The 21346-nt window shown below is 33.4% G+C and overlaps 2 protein-coding genes across 2 annotated transcripts; both read left to right on the top strand.

Annotated features, from left to right (window-relative positions):
• The first annotated feature begins 3578 nt into the window (after positions 1–3578).
• LOC121740500 (rhoGEF domain-containing protein gxcJ-like) lies at positions 3579–12305 on the top strand. Its single transcript, XM_042133213.1, has 3 exons — positions 3579–3729; positions 10854–11631; positions 12114–12305. The coding sequence occupies exons 1-3, from the start codon at positions 3579–3581 to the stop codon at positions 12118–12120; spliced, it is 936 nt and encodes a 311-aa protein (XP_041989147.1). The 3' UTR covers positions 12121–12305.
• A 2803-nt stretch (positions 12306–15108) lies between these two features.
• LOC121725541 lies at positions 15109–21090 on the top strand. The gene is made up of 2 exons (XM_042112548.1): positions 15109–16723; positions 21038–21090. The coding sequence occupies exon 1, from the start codon at positions 15158–15160 to the stop codon at positions 16715–16717; it is 1560 nt and encodes a 519-aa protein (XP_041968482.1). The 5' UTR covers positions 15109–15157; the 3' UTR covers positions 16718–16723; positions 21038–21090.
• Positions 21091–21346: the final 256 nt, after the last annotated feature.

The raw sequence follows: 21346 nt of genomic DNA, 5'->3' as shown, positions 1-21346 counted from the left end.
AAACTGAAACGAATGCTATAAAACTCGCAAACAAAAAGAATCATAGGATATATTACTAAATTTTTTTCATTTTTCGAGGCAGCACGAGCATAGACAGTAAAATATTTACGACGTTAGACAACGTGTCTGTCAAAACTCTGAAATGACATATGCAACATGTCAGATTTTGCTCTGACTATTATTTACAGAATGACGTACTAATAGCGCCCTCTGCACTGACCTTTGCGCTAGAATTTTATATTCCCTATTAAATTCTAGTCACATTCAAATTGTTGCCATTATAACCACTCATACTTAGCTTGGGGTCAATTCAGACAGCATGATGCAGATTTCTAAATTTGTATGGATTTGACAGATTTGCAAGACGTCTCACGCAATTGAAATCTGAATTTAGAAATGCATCTGCGCGTCGCGTTGCACTCTGAATTGACCACATGTTGATCATAATATGGATGCTGTTAAGCATTGGTGTGTCATCCCACATCGGACTAGTTTTGAGTAATCGGCGTTTAAAGTTTTTTTGGAATAATCTTTATTTTCTGCTTATTTTAAGCAAAAAAATGTTATTGTGCGGTATCATTTTTTTTGTTGAAATGCGTAGATTATGATTATGAAAAAAGAAATTAATTTTACATTCGTTTTTAAGAGAAAAAGTATAAAAATGGTTAATGCTATATTGCTATAATAGAGCTTATTACATATAACATTAATGTCCTATTATATAAAATTACCTCGTCACGCCCACACCGCTGAACCGATTTTTCCGAAATTTGGTATGGAGATACTTTGAGTCCCTGAAAAGGACATTGGATCCTTTTTATTCCGAAAAAATCTACGGTTCCCAGGCATTCAATAAAAAATATTTCTGCTTATACCGCTACATGGATTTCAATGATAGTTGGTATGTAAGTACGTTATGTGTCGGGAAAGGACATAGGATACTTTACATCCGGGAAAAAGGTACGGTAGCGCCTAAACCGCTGAACCGATTTTGATGAAAATTGGTGTGCACATACTTTGACTCTCGTGAGAGGACATAAGATAATTCTTGTCTTAAAAAATGTACGGAAAATAGGAAACTTTATAACGCGGTAAGCGTTATAAAGTTTCCTATTTTGCGCCTAAGCCGCTGAACAAATTTTGATGAAACTTGGTATGGAGATACTTTGAGTCCCGGAAAAGGCCATAGGATCCTTTTTATCTCGGAAAAATGTACGGTTCCCAGGCGTTAACTAAAATTATTTCTGCTTATACCGCTACTGATTTTGATGATATTTGGTATGCAGATATACGTTATGTCTCGGGAAAAGACAGAGAGTTCCCGCTTCTTCTTCCCTTCCCGCACTTCCCGCAGAGAGCTCTTATGTATTGCGCACACACATGGGCACAAACCGGTGTGGGAGTTTTTAGGGTTCCGTAGCCAAATGGCAAAAAACGGAACGCTTATAGATTTTATCATGTCTGTCTGTCTATCTGTCTGTCTGTCTGTCCGTCCGTATGTCACAGCCACTTTTCTCCGAAAGCATAAGAGCTATACTATTAAAACTTGGTAAGTAGATGTAGTCTGTGAATCGCATTAAGATTTTGATACAAAAATTGAAAAATTATCAAAAATTTTAGGGATTCCCCTAGGTACAACTGAAACATTTTTTTTAGTCTAACCTATTCGTGTTTCTATGCATAGGTCTTCAAAAATCATATTGAGGTTTCTAATATTATTTCTTTGTAACCTGAATAGTTTGCCAGAGAGACTCTTCCATAGTGGTAAAATATGTGTGTCCTCTAACTTCTTCTAAATGATAATTTAAAAAAATATATATGTATATTACTATAAAAACTACCAACGGAAATTGGTTTGAACATGGATCTAGCAAGTAGGTTTTTTATACGTTATAAATGGTAAACATTAATTTACCTTTCATTAAATCAACTGAAATATAAAAATAAATCAAAAACCTTTTTATTTCATAGTTAAATTAACCTTATTGCTGCTGCGGAACCCTTCATGGGCGAGTCCAACTCGCACTTAGCCAGTTTTTATTTATTATAATTACCAGCATTGGACATTGGGCATAATTATTGAAATACTTGTTAGTCAAATTAAATTATTAATCTAATTGCAAACTAAAATTAGAATACATTTTATACATATTATTAATTAATTAACTTACGGGTAATTTCAGATGCACAACAATTACTTCATCAATCTGATTAATTTGTAATCTGATTAAAATTACTAATTACTTTTTGCCCAACTCTGCACGTGATAAACTAATTATTTCTACATTAACTAAATTTAATCAAAATCGGTTCAGCAGTTTAAACGCAAATTAATAAAGTTTATTGCGTGAAAACCGAACATTTTGCATGATAAAAAATATTATCCTATGTCCTTCTCCAAAACCTTACGTAATATCTACATGTACTCTACTACTACATAAGCCTAATTCATTTTTGTTGACTGCGCGGGAACCGTACATTTTCCGGGAAAAAGTATCTAATGTCATTTTAATTGATTAAAAGTATCTGCATACAATATTTTATCAAAATCGGTTCAGCGGTTTAAGCGCAAATCATTTTAGGAACATAGTACATAAATGCTATATACAAAACCTCACTTACAGGAATAAGCATTAACCATTTTTGTACTCTAGAATACGCTACAGTTGGTTTTCAAAAAAATGGATTTCACTGTCGTAAACCTTATGTTATAAAGAACAAAACTTCATTATTAACTCAAAATCCGATTTTATGTGGAATAAAACACTAATGCTTAACAGCAGCCATATAGAATCAGGACTATAAATGTTTTATATAAAAACTAAATATTTTCATACAAGTTTGTACCCAATATGGTAGGTTGGGTTGATAGCATCGAACCCTACCGTTAACCGTACTAGTCTGACGTAATATAGGCTTAGATCAATGACATTCATGTCCATAACAGACCACACACGCCTCACTAGTCACATCTCACAAGCCATCATTTTTAGAAACTAGGAAAATTATAAAGGTACAGATTACAAAACTCGGTGCCATAAAAACCTGTGGGGTTTGTCCGTACACCGGTGTATCAATCATGAAATGTTCAACTAAAATTATTGATTAAAATAGATATTTTCTTGTAAGAAATATTTTCACTGCGTTTTGCAATAAACAAGCCCCAAACCTACAGAACTTTTGTGACTTCCGGATGAAAAAGAATACGCTGACGGAAATAGGCTACGTCTAGCGCATCGCATGCAATCTCCAGTGTTTTATAATATCTTCATAATTTAGTCGTATGTAAGAGTAGGCATAACGCTTTGTCAACAGCCTCCTAAAGTTAAGTGTTAACTGGCATTAAGTATACATATCCTTCAAGATTTTACTTATTTTTGTGTGATATCTACGTCCTATAAACTTTGGAAAAACATAAACGTTTTCAAAAACCTATTTGTTTTAAAACTAAAATACCACTAGGGATCACTTAGCGTTAAGAGACGGTTGGTGCAAACAGGCATCAGTATAATATTTATTCTTTCTGCTTCTTCGTTCTTCATTTCCGTCTAAAGCTTGACATTTTTTCAGCATTATTAATGCCTGTAAGCTACGACTCCATGCTGTTATACGACAAGTACACGTATGTGAAACAAATATTGGACTCCGAAGATGAGATATGGTGTTGTTCGCAGTGGGTGGACGATTGCAAAGCGTTCATACAAACTATCGACGATAAATTAATCCCTGGTAACGACCAACATAATCATCCCCCAGTCGTTTAATACAGTTAAAACCCTTGCTAATAAATTTAAAGAACAATTAACTACCGCACTTAAAGACATTTAATGATGATTAAACTTCAATTTAATGAAGAGTTTGACAGATAATGTATGGGACTTATGTCAATATAAACTTTATTTAATTACAGTTAATATGGGAAATGCTAACACTGATTTTCCATGTAAATGTATTCCCTGGACAATCCGTCTAGACAATGATTTTTTTATAAAATATCGGGATCTGTTAAAGCTACGCCTCTACGTTCGATTTTTTCTAAATTTACTAATAAATTAAAAAATATGAGCCTTCAAAAATTGCAAAAAATGTATGCCCCGTACCCCGCCAATCCACCGACCATAAAACAAATTTGAAAAATCTTTAAGATAAAATAAAAACGTAGAGGCACAGACTCACTCTTCCTGTAATTTATAAAAATAATACTCAATTAGATAGGCTCTGTTTTGAAGGAGGAATCAGAGGACTATAACGTTACCTCGATTTACTGTATCTGTCTCTATCACAATACACGTGCCGGCGCAGGGTGAAGCGTGATGGCAATAGTTTTTCGTTTAAATTCTACTGCACCCGCGTTCCCTCTTAAGTAATAAATTTGTCTCTGAGTGCGGTAGTTGGAGTCTACACAAAAACTTTTAAGCTATATTATGTTTATGTCGGCCTCTTCATAATCTCTAGTGACACAGACCACAGTTGCAACGATTTCTTGATCGAAAGTTTAATTTCATAATTTGTAGAAAATTAAATTACGTCATATTATTTTTGTTTGATAACGTGTGATTTTAATGCATTTCAGTTTACTTTAATCATTTCCAAAAACGATATTTTTTTTGATAGGCCTAGTGTAGCTACGACAAAATGTTTATGAATATAATATTTACTGTACTTATCAAATGTTTTATTTAGGAATGAGGACATGTCTACTACCTGGATACGAGTACCTATGCTCCTTTAAAATATTTTTTTTATTTTAAAAGTAAACCCAAGTTCAAGTGGCCAAATGACCACGCCGCGCCGTTGGCTTCGACGTGGTAAAACATGTAGAAAAAAGTAGTGTAGCTTTTTTCGTTATAAAGCCTAAAACAATTATTACAAAATAAAAAAGGAGCACTTCTATGGACGATTTACACCACATCAGCCCCGTGCTAGGTACCTGGAGGCTGGAGGACTTGTGAACCACCAAGAATGCACGGAAATGATTATATGAATAAAATGAAAGTCGTATATAAATTGAATTTAATCAATAATGTTGAATTTATTTTTAAATATTTTATTACTTAAATAAAATTTAAGATCTCCGAAAAGGTAGATTTTACGGTGTCTTTTGGAATATTTAAATAAAAATAAAATTTGTGAATAAATTTTCAGTTCGTTTGGATTTTTATAAATACAATTAATATTAATAGGTGTATTGTAAGTGTGTAGAGCAACGAGAAATGTTTTGTTCTTCTAACCAAAGGAGAATTATAAAATATACGACATCCGTTTTTCTTTTACTATTCTTTAGGTAATAAAATAGGTAGGTAATTTTAATACGATTATATTATTCTACTTCCTATCTTTCCTTTTGACTTAATATATTGATACTTTTCATATCGTCACTATTCTATCAATCATTTTGTTTTGACGTATTGCCGAAAACAGAAGGGTCAATCAGATCGCAACGCGACGCGTTGATGCATTTCTAATAGACCTGGATCCCAAGAGCATAAGACATAACGTACTTTCAAATGGACAAAACCATAGGTACTTTATAGTGCCTCGTGTACTTAGAATACCTGCGAATGTGTGTACCTCTAGATGTGACACCTGGTCAGGTACCAGGTAACAAAGTTGACTAAAAATGAGTCTTACCTTACTTATTTTCAAATGGCTAATATTTATATATAATTTGTAGATTATTGTTCTGAATTAGTATGCTGACACGGACAAAGTCGCGGGAAACAGCTGGTAGAAAATAAATTCTTGCAATATCGTATTGTTTTCTAAGGTGTTATATTAATTTATAAAATAAAAATAACACCTTTGAAAAACAAAGTTATTTTGAAAACGTGTGATAATAGTTTTGGTCATTGAAAAGTGTCTTACACTACATGATACTAGTTCAGAACAATAATCTACAAATTATATGTAAATATTAGCCATTTGAAAATAAGTAAAGTAAGACTCATTTTTAGTCAACTTTGTTACCTGGTACCTGACCAGGTGTCACACCTAGAGGTACACAAATTCGCAGGTATTCTAAGTACACGAGGCACTACCAAGAACCTATGGTTTCATCCATTTGAAGTAAGTTATGTCTTATCCTTTTGGGATCCAGGGCCTCTATCATGAGCTCTTAAATCCATTCACTTTACGTCCTTATACTTAGTAAGTATAAGGACGTAAAGTGAATGGATTTAAGAGCTCATGATAGAGGCCCAGGTCTATAAATTTGTATTGAATTGACAGACTACATGATTGCATAAGACGTCATGCAAGTCTGGCAATTCAATATAAACTTAGAAATGCATCTACGTGTCGCGTTACGGTCAGATTGACCCTTAAGGTGAGACCGCTCTAAAGGTACCGTTTCGAATTCCGATCAACGCTGCAAGCGACTGCGATCTACAAAAGTAAAGCAAAATGAAAAGATAACCTATGTCATAAAGTACTACGCAGCAGCGACGGACGCGGCACGGCATTTTCGAATGTTCTTTATCTTCTTAAATATAAAATTCTCGTGTCACAATGTTAGTTACCGTACTCCTCCGAAACGGCTTTACTGATCTATACCTTTTATACAGCGTGTCCAGTAAATAGTGCGACATACTGTAGGGGGTGATAGCTGGGATCATTACCTACCAAAAAACACAATTTATGTTTAGTAAAATGTTACGGATTTAAAGTTATACAACATTTAAAAAAAATCGATAAATATCTACCTTAACACAGATTTATTAGCATATCGCCAAGAAAAAATCCTTTTCTAGTATTTTTTTTACGTCAAATTATTCCTGAATAGTTAGTCTACTTATTCACAGGTCGTTTTTTAATGAAAAACATTTACTTTTTAAGATATACTATTTTATTGTTTTAATTTTCGCAGAATGATTTTTTATCACTTAACTTTAACCTCCAATAGTGAAAAAAAATTGTATGTGAGCGTTTTGTACAATAAGCTTAAAAAGTTGCCTGTTTAATGGTGATTTCGAAAAGGTACAATACTAGTGGATATTCATTGTTAAATTATCAAAAATATTTATTTTAACCCATCAACTCCCAAGCGGCCACATGCGGCCGCGATAACAATAGATAAGCTTTGTGTCTGGTTTTTCCACGATCGAGGTAAATTACACAATAATTAATCCACGGCCAACCAGACTGTTAATTTAGTCTCGAGGGATAATGTGATAATAATAAAAAACAGGAATTTTAATTTTTTTTTATTTAAACAATAAATCACAATAAGTGCTCAAATTACCTCCCTTGTGCCGTGATACATGCACGACATCTTTTGAGAAATGAGCTTTTGAGTCTTCTCAGGCTCATTTGGGCTATTTCTCTTGCTGCTGTGTTAACCCTTGCTCTCAGTTCCTGGTCATTTTGGATCGGTTTTTCACAATATCGGTCCCAGTCGCCCAATCCATCTGCCTGGGTAAGTTTTGTCCAAATAGGCTCTCACGTGCCACATAACGTCTCTCAACTCACTCGGAACATTTTCAAGGAGCGTGGGTAGAGTGTCTCGTGAGAACTCCAAGTAATTAGTGTTATTTAATGTAGGTGGGAGCTCAACGGGACCCACAATCTGGCCGTTAAAAAATGGCCGGGAACTGACAGCAAGGGTTAGCACAGCAGCAAGAGAAATAGCCCAAATGAGCCTTAGAAGACTCAAAAGCTCATTTCTTAAAAGATGTCGTGCATGTATCACGGCACAAGGGAGGTAATTTGAGCACTTATTGTGATTTATTGTTTAAATAAAAAAAAACTGTTTTTCATTATTATTACATTATCCCTCGAGACTAAATTAACAGTATGGTTGGCCGTGGATTAATTATTGTGTTATTTACCTAGATCGTGAAAAAACCAGACACAAAGCTTATCTATTGTTATCGCGTCCGCATGTGGCCGCTTGGGAGTTGATGGATTAAAATAAATATTTTCGATAATTTAAAAATGAATATCCACTAGTATTGTACCTTTTAGAAATCACCATTAAACAGGCAACTTTTTAAGCTTATTGTACAAAACGCTCACATACAATTTTTTTTCACTATTGGAGGTTAAAGTTAAGTGATAAAAAATCATTCTGCGAAAATTAAAACAATAAAATAGTATATCTTAAAAAATAAATGTTTTTCATTAAAAAACGACTTATCAATAAGTAGACTAACTATTCAGGAATAATTTTACGTAAAAAAAAATACTAGAAAAGGATTTTTTTCTTGGCGATATACTAATAAATCTGTCTGAAGGTAGAGATTTATCGATTTTTTTCAAATGTTGTATAACTTTAAATCCTTAACATTTTGCTGAACATAAATTGTGTTTTTTTGGTAGGTAATGATCCCAGCTATCACCCCCTGCAGTATGTCGCACTATTTACTGGACACGCTGTATATTCAGTAGGTCTGAGAATCTGCTATTGGCTACTTTTTATATATTGATAAGTGCATTTGTTTAATCAATAGTAGTAAATTATTACAACTCGAGACTCACGGCGACCGTTGTTTGTGCGACGGGATCGCGATCGCGGTGGACGTTGCAATGGTGCCATACTTATATTTAGTCACTTCAATAAAATAAAATAATATGGGCGAAATACTTTATATGGCAAAACAAAGTTTGCCGGGACAGCTAGTAATAATATAAAATTGTATTAGCGAAGCCGCGTGAAACGTTGAGTCAGTCATAAAGAACGTGAAGTGTCGCGTCGTCTGCTGCAGCGTATGCTGTCGCTGTTTCGCCTTAGTAGTGCGGTTTCGCCTTAAAGCCATCATCTTGCCAAGTGTCTGTTATGAAATGAGATAGAGCTTTTTCACATCCACCTGTTAGTGTTTGAGCTTTTTTCAACTTTCTTGAATGATGTCGCTCGGACTTAGTTTTGCAAATAAAGTCAATGTATATTTTCCAGTTTATTATAAAACCACGGCTAGAGGTACCACGCATTTAGTAGTGGGTGGATACGCTTTCGTTTGCCGCAGTTACTGCCTCAATCACATAAAGAAGATCTGGAAGTGTGCCACACATGCCGGTTGCACGGCGAAGGTGCACACCATAGACAACCAAATCGTCAATCTGAACAATGAACACAACCATTTATCCAAATTCTGCCATCCACTTATATGAATACGCTTCATATCCATAGTCAATGTTGTTGCAGACGCCAGTTTTAAAGAATTTTTTTATAATGTTACCGAGATTATGTTTTGATGAATGTTTTACAATAAATTATTTTCACTAAAATTATGTTTGTTTCCAATCTTTAGTGACTCTGTCATTAAAAATTATTAATGTAAATAAACTCCATGACCCTAATAAGCATATTTTACTTTACGAACTAGGCTATAGGTTTAATGTTGTTTAACGCCACTACAATCTGTACCGTTTTTGGTCGCTAGACGATAAAGTTAATATACCTAGCTAATAGAGAAACAAAGGCCTGAGCAAGCGAGATGTCACTATCAGTAACACGGCGTGGTAAAAAGAGACGTGTGATACATGACAGCAGACCAATTTTTTTGATCCGTTTGACGTCCAGTCGGCACTTATCGGCACGTTGATAATTTAATCTCTTAGAAAGATGCTTGTGTGAGTGTATACGTAAACAAATTTTACACACAGACGTAAATCAATTTCGGTTCCGTTTGACAGCTCGAGATTCTCGAGATCTATTCCGCTAGGTACATTAACTTTATGCGCTAGATTCTAGACCAATATTTTTAGAACAAACATATAGCCAAGTTCTTAAAGTGTCATTTTTTTCAATTGTTAGGTAAAGGTTGACAAAACTATTAGTGTGTGTCATATAATAATATGTATATATTATTATTAATATTGCTGGAGATGTGTCATGAAGGTTCGTACCTCAACTACAAAATATACCTAACCATGTAAAGTCTTTTTCAGTTCGCTTCTTTGCTACTTCGAAGGGTGGACTAGTGATGATAGTAGATGGACACAGATTCCATAGGGAATATGGCAACGATATAAAAAGCTATTGGCGCTGTGCTATGCGATGTAAGCTGTCGTGTCGCTGTAGCGCCAAGCTTATTGGAGGGAAGGTCTACGTTAACGGTTTGCATAATCATTAAAATAAACTTAATAATATATTATAAATTAGTATTTTTTTCTTATTTAACATTTGTGAAGGGTGTAAAAATTAAATATATACAAATTAGGAACAATATAGCATATGAAATTTCCAATAATTGTTGAAATAATATATTTTCAAAACTTTGTCTATCGGTCTTTTGCTGTATACACTGAACTCCATTATACAAGTACACTGGACTTATATATACTTTGAAATGACAGCTATTTTTCGTGCCTATTTGAAGTGGAATCAGCGCCTCCAATGCGGGGAAAGAGAATTAAATCTGACGTAAAAATGACGTTTGAACGTCGCCATATTGGTGCTGATAGCAGTAATGAGAGTACTTGGAACTAATAGTAGTGATGACAACCAATAACGATTAAGCGGCCATTTGCAATTTCACATTTAGTTCTCTTTCCCCGCATTGGGGGCGTTTATTCCGCTTCAAATAAGCACAAAAAGCAGGTGGGTATCATAAGTCCAGCGTACTTGAATAATGGAGGTCAGTCGGAGCTGTATATAATTATATTTTTTTTTAAATTTAAGACGCCTCCGTTTTATAAACTTTATTTATTATAAAAAGTTGTTTAAGAGCTCTTACTTTACTTTTTTATAATAAAAATGTACCTATGCAACAAAGTTTTTTATTCTTTGATGAATTAGATTTTCGTATCAGTTATTATTGTTATTATTTACCAAAACTGTTCCAGATCTTAATTATGAATATCAATAGTTTTGCACCCTTATTTTACTTAACTACAGCTTTTTCTTTTTTTTTCAGGTTCAGCCAATAAGAACGTCGACTTGACTAATTCAGAAAAAACTGAAACTGTTGAATCTGACGATGATGTTATTGAAGTGATTCGAGATGAAGCTCCTATCGAAATATTGTCTGATGGTGAAGAATTAGAGCGTGAACTATCGCAAAGAATGAATCTCAACACTCAATCTTTTGACTCTATGAGCCCATTTGAAATGGATAAAGTTCCTTCACTTTTTAATGATCCGCTTGCAATGTCTACAATAGACGAATCAGTTGTGCCTTCATTAGTTGCCTCCACTTCATTGTTAAACAGTGTTGATAACGTCGTTGACTCTCTAAGTAATACAATAGAGAATTTTAATGTTTGCGATACCAATACACAGAATGTAAACTTAAATCCAAATCAATTAATAGAGCACGTTGACCCTGCAAATTCAAATGTCAATGATAATAGTGAGAAAAACAGTCAAAACAATTTTAATGATAATACAGAAAGCATTAATGTAACTGATATTAATGTCAATGAAACAGCGGAAAATGTTAATATCACAGATACAAAGACTAATGAGACCACGGAAAATATTGACGTTACTGACCTCAATACAAATGAAAAGACATTAAATGTAAACATTAATGAACTTAATCTAAATGACGATGGCCCACAAGATGTCGCTGATGACATAAAACCGGATAATACTGGTTCTAATTTAAATGAAAGCTCAGAAAGTATTAATGTTACTGACCACACCCCAGAAACCGACATGGATGCTGCGAAAGACGAAGAAGAGAAAAATAAGTAAGTGAAATAATTATTTTTAGAATGGTACTAGAATCAATAATATTGATGGAAATTTAGTAAATCATCAATGAATCAAGGAAAACTAAATTTAAAACCTAAATAAATATTAGCAACATGAATATAATAATCGGCGATATTTTTTAAAATGTGTAAACTGTTATTCGCTTAATAAATTAGTTTTAAATAAAAGTTAATTTATTACTCGTGATGTCCTGATCCCAATTTTTTTTTCTACAGTTATTGTACATACATATTATTTTATTGACTACTGAGTATTTTCATCAAATCTTTTGACCATATACCTAGAGTCGAGCAGTTCCTGAGCGACAAATCTTGTGTGGTGGTGAGGCGTATAATAACACACCATAAATAAACAGACGATTGTGAATTGAACCGCGACATTGTTTTCTACTTTGTGTTAATTGTTTGGCCAATAAATTAATTTGGAACTATATCTAAGATTTCAAAATGTTTTTCAGAATCTGAAGAATTTCTACTTAATATGATGAGTATGGAAGATTTGAGTAGTGATGATGAGAAACCGCTAATAAAACATGTGTCAAAACGTAAAGCAGATAATTTTGAGCATGAAAGTGGAATAAAGTCTTCTTGTGAATCTCAGAATATTGTAGACAGCTGCGATGACCCTCTCTCAATATTTAAAAAGTTTTTTACTGATCAAATAATTAAAATTATCGTGAAATATACAAATATTTCAATTGAAAAATCAAATATGAAATACAAAAACTTAATAAGTAATACGAATGCAGATGAAATTAAAGCACTTATAGGTGTCCTGATTCTTACTGCAGCAATGAGTGATAATCATTTTACCCCTGAAGAAATTTTCAATTCTGAGATTCGTGGAACGCAATACGTGTCGTGTATGAGCCATTTGAGGTTTTCGTTTCTACTTCAAAATTTACGATTTAATGATAGTGCCATCGAAACAGAAGAAAATGAATCAGACCCATTTTATCCTATGAGAAACATATGGGATCTACTTCTCACGCAATGTCGTAAGAATTATTGTATTCGTGGAAGTAATGTAACTATTGACGAGATATTTGTACCATTTAGGGGAAATTGTTGTTTCAAAACGTTTCTTCCTGATAATGAAAAAAAATACGGCATCAAAATCATGACGATGTGTGACAGTACTAGTTACTATATGATAGATGCATTACCTTATCTTAGAAAATACACTAAGACCGGCGGTTGCTCGCTATCCGAGTTTTACGTAAGAGAGCTCACAAAAACTATTCATGGTACTAAAACAAATGTTACCATAGAATGTTTAAAACCGTCTATGTATCTCGCAGAACAGTTGTTAGAAGAACCATACAAGCTAACTATGCTAGGACATCTTAGACCAAGCAGCCAAGAAATTCCTAAAGAATTAAAACGTAACACTAATCGCAAGATTGGAACACCTATATTTTCTTCCGTCGGTGCAGTGACATTCCTATCGTATAATTTAAGTTCATCTCAAATTCTTTATCTTTTATCTTCTGGCGATGAGAAGGATTCCATTGACTCTTCATCTCAACTTCCTTGTATATTAGAAAACTATAATTCTACAAGAAATTCAGTTCTCGCATTCGATCAAATGTGCTCGGATATGACATGCAAGAGAAAGACCCGTAGCTGGACAATAAGCTTATTTTATAGTTTGATTAATATGATTACCGTCAATTCTTACATTTTGTATTGTCAAAACAGTAAAAACATGAATCGCAAGCCTATGCAGCGGAGGATTTTTATGAATAGATTGCACGCGGACCTTGCCAATCCCTGGAGAAAAATACGTCTGAATACTATTCAAATGCCTCAATCGGTTAAAGATAATATAAGAGCCGTTTTAATTAAGCAAAATATTGCATGTCCCGCTGTCAACACAGAGAAAAAAGCACTACCTGAAGGAAAAAGAAAAACATGTTCTATGTGCAATTATAAGAAACGAAGAAATACTAGAAAGGTCTGCCTAAAATGTAGTAGATATATTTGTGGTGAACACACATCGAGTATTTGTGTCGTTTGTGCGCAAGCAATTATTACGATATAACCGGCTGAGATATTAACTAGTAATAAGTTTTTAAAAATTTGAGACGACTACGAAAAATATGCAAGACAAGTGGCGCAAACTCGTGTCGGAGGCCAAGATCCACTTTGGGTCGCTGAGCCATCGTAGTTAGTAACGAAAAAAAATATAATAAAAAAGAACTAAACAAAGCTAATGATATTGTAGAAAAAAGTAATGTGTAAATAACTGCCATAAAAATTACCTTTTCTTTTTTTGAGACGAATGTATTTTCAACTGCAGTTCATTCAGCTAGCCAAAAAGCTAGAAAAAACTGGGTTTTTATAAATAAAGTACGTGACAGGTTTAATTAAAAACTATAAAAAGGATTCCAATTTATTAAAATAAATTGTTTAATAATTAATATAAGTCTTTTATTTCTTTTAAATTAATAATAATATTTAATTTTTTAATAATAATATAATTAAATTAATAATAATATTGTAAGACCTTTTTGTACCACATTTATGCAATAAATCATTATTATTAATACAACAAGTGTACACCGAACCAGCTCTGCAGGAGGCGAACTTATTCCTACAGTGTATATAATATTTTCATGAAAACAGTAACTTTAGAGTATGCTTATACACAAAAAAATTTATCAACTCTTTTTAACCTACTTAAAAAAAAGAAGGCTATCAATTCGACGCGTATGTGTGTAATAGTTGCAGAACAGCCCAGTTTTCGTATAACATTATGTTTGTCTACATGAGCGTCTGAACAAATGTGCCAAATTTCAAGTGTGTCAGACACTGATCTAGACAAAAAAACATACAAATACTGGGCAATTCTAGAAATATTACATACCTACATACGCGTTGAATTGATAACCTCCTTTTTTTGAAGTCGGTTAAAAATCAGTTCATGTCCGTATGTTACAAAATATTAGTTATCATGTTCATCCACTCACGTCTTCAATTATGTAATAGATGAATTTGTACCTTTACTAAGTTTAGTCACTGGTATTTCTGTCATTGTTGCCACATTTTGTAAAATTAGATTATTTAAATCTAATTTTACAAAATGTGGCATTATTATTAATTATTATTATTAATTATAATAATATTTATAAGCATTTTAATTGTTTATGTATTAAGTATTTAAACATGTATGAATACACATGGGCGTACCCAGGTAGGGAAGATAAAATAAACGTCAATTTTCCTGGCATATGGGAATTAAAAACGTGTTACCCACTCCTGAAATCCTGGGTACGCCCATGTCCACACATTTCTTACTTACATGAGCATGCAGTTATCGGGTTGTTTAATTCAGTAAATTTAAATTTTCACAACTAACAAATTTACATTTCACTACTAATAATAATCACTTTTCAAAGTCTGGTATTTAATTTCTTTACGCATTAAACTTGTGATTTGTTTTACAGAATCCGAAAAATTACTGTTTAATGTAACGATTAAAGACGATTTCGGCGAATGTATGGATAGTGACGACGAAAAACCGTTAAAAAAATTTGCAACAAGCAGTTTAGCCACTTTTGAGGGTGACAGTGAAACGACATCATTCCATGAACCTGAAAAAAAATCAGAGAGCCATGAAGATCTTCTAGCTATATTTGAAATGTTTTTCACAGATCAAGTATTACAACAAATAGTGAAATGCACGAATTATTATATTGAAAAATCGAATAAAAAATATAAAAATTCATCGGGATTAACAAATATAAATGAAATAAGGGCACTTTTAGGTGTGCTAATTCTCACTGCAGCGATGAATGAAAATCATTTTACTCCTGAAGATATTTTTACTTCCGAGATTCGTGGACCACAGTATATGTCGTGCATGAGTCATCAAAGATTTTCGTTTCTACTGCAAAATTTACGATTCGACGACAGTGACGCCGACGCAGAAGAAACTGAATCAGATCCTTTTACGCCGATGAGTAATATATGGATTTCACTTATAACGCAATGTCGCAGCAACTATGTATGTGGAAGGAATGTCACCATTGACGAGATTTTCGTACCATTTAGAGGAAACTGTAGTTTTAAAATGTTTCTTCCCGACAATGAAAAAAAATACGGCATCAAAATTATGACCATGTGCGACAGTTCTAGTTATTATATGATAGATGCAATGCCTTATCTCGGAAAATACACTAAAACTGACGGTTGCTCCCTGTCTGAGTTTTACGTGAGACAGCTCACAAAAACCATTCATGGTACTAATGCGAATGTTACGATCAAGACTTTGAAACCCTCAATTTATCTCGCAGAACAAATGTTGAAGGATCCATACAAGCTAACAATGATAGGACCACTTAAAGCAAGCAGTAAAGATTTGCCTAGGGTATTGACACGCAACACGAATCACGAAATCGGGACACCTATATTTTCTTCCGTCGGTGCAGTTACATTAATGTCGTATAATATAAGTTCCACAAAAAAGCTATTTCTTTTATCGTCCGGGGACGAAAAGGATTCCATTGATACTTCAACAGATGTACCTTGCATGTTGGAAAAATACAATTCTACAAAAAATTCAGTAATGGCATTTGACCAAATGTGTTCGGATATGACATGCAAGAGAAAGACTAATAATTGGACTATTAGCCTATTTTATAATTTGATTAATATGGTAACTGTGAATTGTTACATTTTGTACTGTCAGAACAGTAGAAATATGAACCGCAAGCCCATGCAGCGGAGGGTTTTCATGAATAAATTGCACTCAGACCTTGCCAACCCCTGGAGAAAAGTACGTTTTGGTTTCAGTAATATGCCTCGTTCAGTTAGAGATGATATTGAAGCTGTTTTGAATAAACAAAACATATCGTGTCCTTCCATCCAGTCAGTTGCCAAAGCAAAAAGTGTTATACCCGAAGGGAGCGCTAAATCAACCAGAAGAATATGTTCCATGTGTCATTACAAAAAAAGAAGGAATACTAAAAAAGTTTGCAAAAAATGTAATGCGCATATCTGTGGCGAACACACCATACATTTTTGTATTACGTGTGCCCATCAAATTTTTCCTATGTAATGTTTTACAATTTATTTATTTTATTTATTTTATTTATTTATTTATTAATACAAGATGAAAAAAATTATAATTTAGTACTAACAGAAAAACCACGTAGGTTTAATGACGTAGTACAAGTTATCAGTTTACGTCTCTGTACGAAATTTTTAGAAGTAAGATGAGTGCATTCCAATGGTATTACATATTTTGAAGATTAATATCAATGTTCCGAAAGAAAGTAAGATTTTAATTTATTTTTTATGTTAGAATGAGTTATGGTAGTTATTAATTCAGGAGGTAATTGATTTAATAAGCGCGGTATTAGGTATCTCGCCGTCCTCTCACCGTACACATTGCTCGCGCGCAGTGTACGGAGCCGGTTATGAGTGACGGCCCGCGTGCACACTGGATGTTCAATAGGATGTTTTAAGTCATCGTCAAAAAAGTATTCCTTTAGTAAATTATATTTTATCATATCGTGTACAGGTAAAACTTTACACTGTTTGAACAATAATTCCAAGCAGCCGTCGTTTGATTTAGATTTTAGAGGTAATATTGTTTTGAGGATTTTGACTTGCAATTTATAGATTTGGTTAAGATAAGTTGTATAAGTTCTCCCGTAGCTACTAAGACCATATTGCACATACGATTCAGCCAGCGAGTGATATAGGAGTATCTTAGTTTTAAGCGGGATACGGTTTTTCAAAATAGTAATGTTAGCCAAAAATTGTCTTAATTTTTTTAATACGTGTTCGATATGGGATGACCAACAGAATTTGGTATCAATAATGAGTCCAAGGTATTTTTGACTACTGACGATATCAATTTTTGGGCAAGCACAAGTTCGTAAGGTGTTTGAGATATGGATACAAGAGTGATTATGGGCTATGAGATTGACGGGGGTGGGGTCTTTTTTAAGGTAAGGAGATTTTATAATTAACAATTTAGTTTTGTCCGTATTGATTACCAGCCCTGCGTCATGACACCATTTTAACAGTTCATTAAAGTCCGATTGAAGCTTAGCTATTGCTGTTTTAAGGTCTTTAGCTGCTGCCAATAGACATGTGTCATCTGCAAATTGGTAACACATGCAATGTTTAATGCACCGGTGCATTGAGTTAACATAGGTCAGAAAGAATAGGGGTCCCAACACCGATCCCTGAGCTGTGCCATTTGTGACGTTTACAAAGGAACTAGTGGTTTTTTCAACCTTAACCTTAAATTTCCTATTCCTTAAATAATTTTTGCACCATTCAAGTAAATTACCTCTAATTCCACAACAATCAAGTTGTTCAATGAGCGTACTATGATCGAGAGTATCGAATGCCCGGGAAAAATCAATAAATAAGGCTAAAACATATTTTTTGTCATTTAGTTCTTCATTGACTGTGTCTGTAAAGTGTCTCAGAAGGTCAGTGGCTCCTTTACCGGACTGGAATCCATATTGTTTTGAATAGAGTACTTTTTTGGTTTTGTAAAAATTATGAATTAGTTCCGAAATATATTTTTCAACTATTTTATTAATAGAACACAACAATGAAATAGGACGATAATTGCTATAGTCATTATGTTTACCTTTTTTATAAATTGGTCTAATAAAACTTTCTTTTAACTCATCTGGGTATATTCCAGTTTTAAGACTGTTGTTAATCAGGTTGGCAATAGCTGAGGCTATGTCTTTCCCCAAAACTTTAATATCAAAGGTCGATATTTTATCCGGCCCCGGTGCTTTTCTTGAGTTTAATTTTTTTATAATATTAAATACTTTATGCGTGGTTGCTTTTTTAAAAAATACTGACGAATCTGTAATTTCAGTCTTAGTATTATGTATTTTATTTTTACAGTTAGGAATAATAGATTTTACTGATTGATCAAACTTATGTGCAAAATTATCTGCAATATTTTTAACTGATATGCCCTGTGACCCAAAGGATTTCATGATTATTTCATCGATGGATAAACTTGTTCGGCCAAGCATTTGATTAATTATTTGGTATACCTTCTTTGTGTCATTAAAGTTTCTTTTAATTTCTTTGTTATAGTAATCATTCCTTTTCTTTTCTAAAACTTTATGAATTTTATTTCGAATTTTATTATAATCTAGCCGAAGTTTGGGATCGTAAGAGCTATTAATCCAACTTTTATAAATTTTATTTCTTTTTTTTGCACAGCTTAATAATGTTATCGTCAATCCAAGGTGGTTTCTTTTTATTACGTGAATCGTGTTTCGTTACTTTATAGATTAAGGAAGCATGCTGAGTGGCATAATTAAATGAGTTTTTAATAAAATTATAGTTATCAATCGGATCTTTTATTTTTTGTACAAGCGACCAGTCAGTATTTTTAAGTATTTCATAATAGTTATTGTAATTAATTTTAATTTTAGTTGAAGTGTCAGTGTGAGTACGCCTTAGGGCTGTGTTATCGATGCAAGCGAACATAATCGCACGGTGGTCGGCCAGTGCAATATCGAGTACCGCCGAGTATGGATGCGAAGTAGGGATTCGAGCAAAAATATGGTCTATACAAGTGTTAGTTACTATTGTTTGTTTTGTAAGGTGATTTATTCTGGGTTCGATTCTGGTGTAATTTGAAATTCCACATGACAATCCATGCCCGGCCAGTATTTCTAAGTAGATGTCATTATGGGATGATTTGGATTTTAGGTCAAGGTTGGTATCACCGATCAGCAGGAGATTTTCATTTAAATTATACTTGGAAATGCATTCATCCAGCTCCTTTACAAACTGAGATTTATTAGATAATGGTGGCCTATATACAGCGCATAAGATTAGATTTTGATCATTACTTTTAGTCTTTAAAGTGCCAGTTATGTTTTCAAATGAAATAGTGTTGTGATTATGCATAGTGAATTTAATATGGCTTTTAATGTAGACAATAATGCCACCTCCTTTCTTTACTTTACGTAGTTGTGAGTACATAAGATAACCAGGTATATTATACAAGTTAACAATATTTTCTGATATCCCAACTTCAGTTAGAACAATAATATCCAAGGGAATTTTAGAATCATTAATTAGTTGCAAAAGTGAATTGAAGTTTTTAATGATGGATCTTATATTAATATGAAGACAAGAATGAGATATTTGACACTTATTAGGTAGGTTACTGTAAAATCTGTTAATAGTAGTACAATTAGTTAATTCTACAATTTGAGCAGCCATTACAAGTTTTTAAGTTTTTACTGAATAATAGGTAATTTGTAAATAAGTTAATAAACTTCTGGGTTATTTAGGAAGGTGTAGAAAAATGAATCGACTCTTTAGGTACCTGTTTAGTCAAAGTATTAATATCTTGAAGGCTGCGGATATAATGTATTTTGGAGTCGGTCGTTTTCCTCACACATACCTTGCCATCCTTACACCAAACAAATTTATATGAATTACCTAATTGGGTCTTAGCATGGTAAAGAATAGTTTTTACATGTTTAGTTAGGGCTTCTCGCACAAATACTTTATTTTCTGCCTTTTCTTTTGGTAGATCCGGGTTCAGATGTCCAGCAGTAAGAGGTTTTTGCTTCCCCGCGTTTAGCCATTCCCGGCGCACAGCTTTGGACTTCAGTTCTACTAGGATACCTCCCGGTTTCTCCTTGCTTCCAGGTAGCCGCTGACAGGAGATGATGTCACTTTGATCCATGCTAATTTTTTCCGCCAAGGTCTTAGCAGTTTTGTTTATATTATTGGGATGTATATCAGGTATACCCGCTACTTCAATAGACGTTAACAAGGAGTTTTGTTCAAAGCTAAGTATATTTTGCTCTAGTACAGCGACTCGTAATTCCAAATTTTTGTTTCTGTTGTGCAGATCCTGATTTTTGTGCTCAAGATTTTTTATTACAGTATCTTGTTTTTTTATAGATTGTTCAACTGTTCTTATTTGCTCGCTGAGGAATTCCAAGGAGGATTCCAGACTTGACAGTTCAGATCGAAAAGTTTTCTTGATTTCTCTACTGATCTCTTGTACCAACTTATCTGCATCAAATTGTTGAATCTGCGCTGAGCTGGGATCAATTTCCTCGTCATCATCTTCATCGTCATGGGTCAGAAAAGAAGATCTGCGTGATATGTTTTTCAGACATTCTTCACAACTCCATTCGATTCCCGCGGAACTTTTTAACGTATTAATTTGTTTGTTCGAAAGTTTAGAGCAAGTCGGGTCAGCATGCACACAGTTTCCACATCGGCTGCATTCTAGACCTGGTGTTTTTTTGGTGATATTCTTTTTACATTTAAAACATTTTTTTCCAACCATAGTGGGTACTTGTAAAAAACGTTATTTGTAAGCGCACTACTTTACTCTGTGACGGTTTGACGTGAACTGACAATTACAATTAACTTTGCACGCTTTCGTAGATTCTTTCACATAATAATTCAAATGGAATAAATGTGGTATTTAAATGATTTATTTTTTAATTTAAACATTAAATTAGTTGATTGTCTTCAAATTAAAAATAAAAATGTTGTATCTATAACGATGATTGTTTTATTTGCTCACTGGTGATATACAACCTTAATCGAATCAATTTTTTATTTTTTTTTATTTTTATTTTGCCTTAATAAAATAAACCACGAAATAAGTAATAATGTGTTCCGAAATATTATAGTATATTGTAGTATAGAATATTATACA

The sequence above is a fragment of the Aricia agestis genome, chromosome 3, assembly GCF_905147365.1.
Source record: "Aricia agestis chromosome 3, ilAriAges1.1, whole genome shotgun sequence".
Classification (NCBI taxonomy): domain Eukaryota; kingdom Metazoa; phylum Arthropoda; class Insecta; order Lepidoptera; family Lycaenidae; genus Aricia; species Aricia agestis.
Note: the sequence above shows the minus strand (reverse complement) of the source record. Positions and strands in the feature narration are given on the sequence as shown.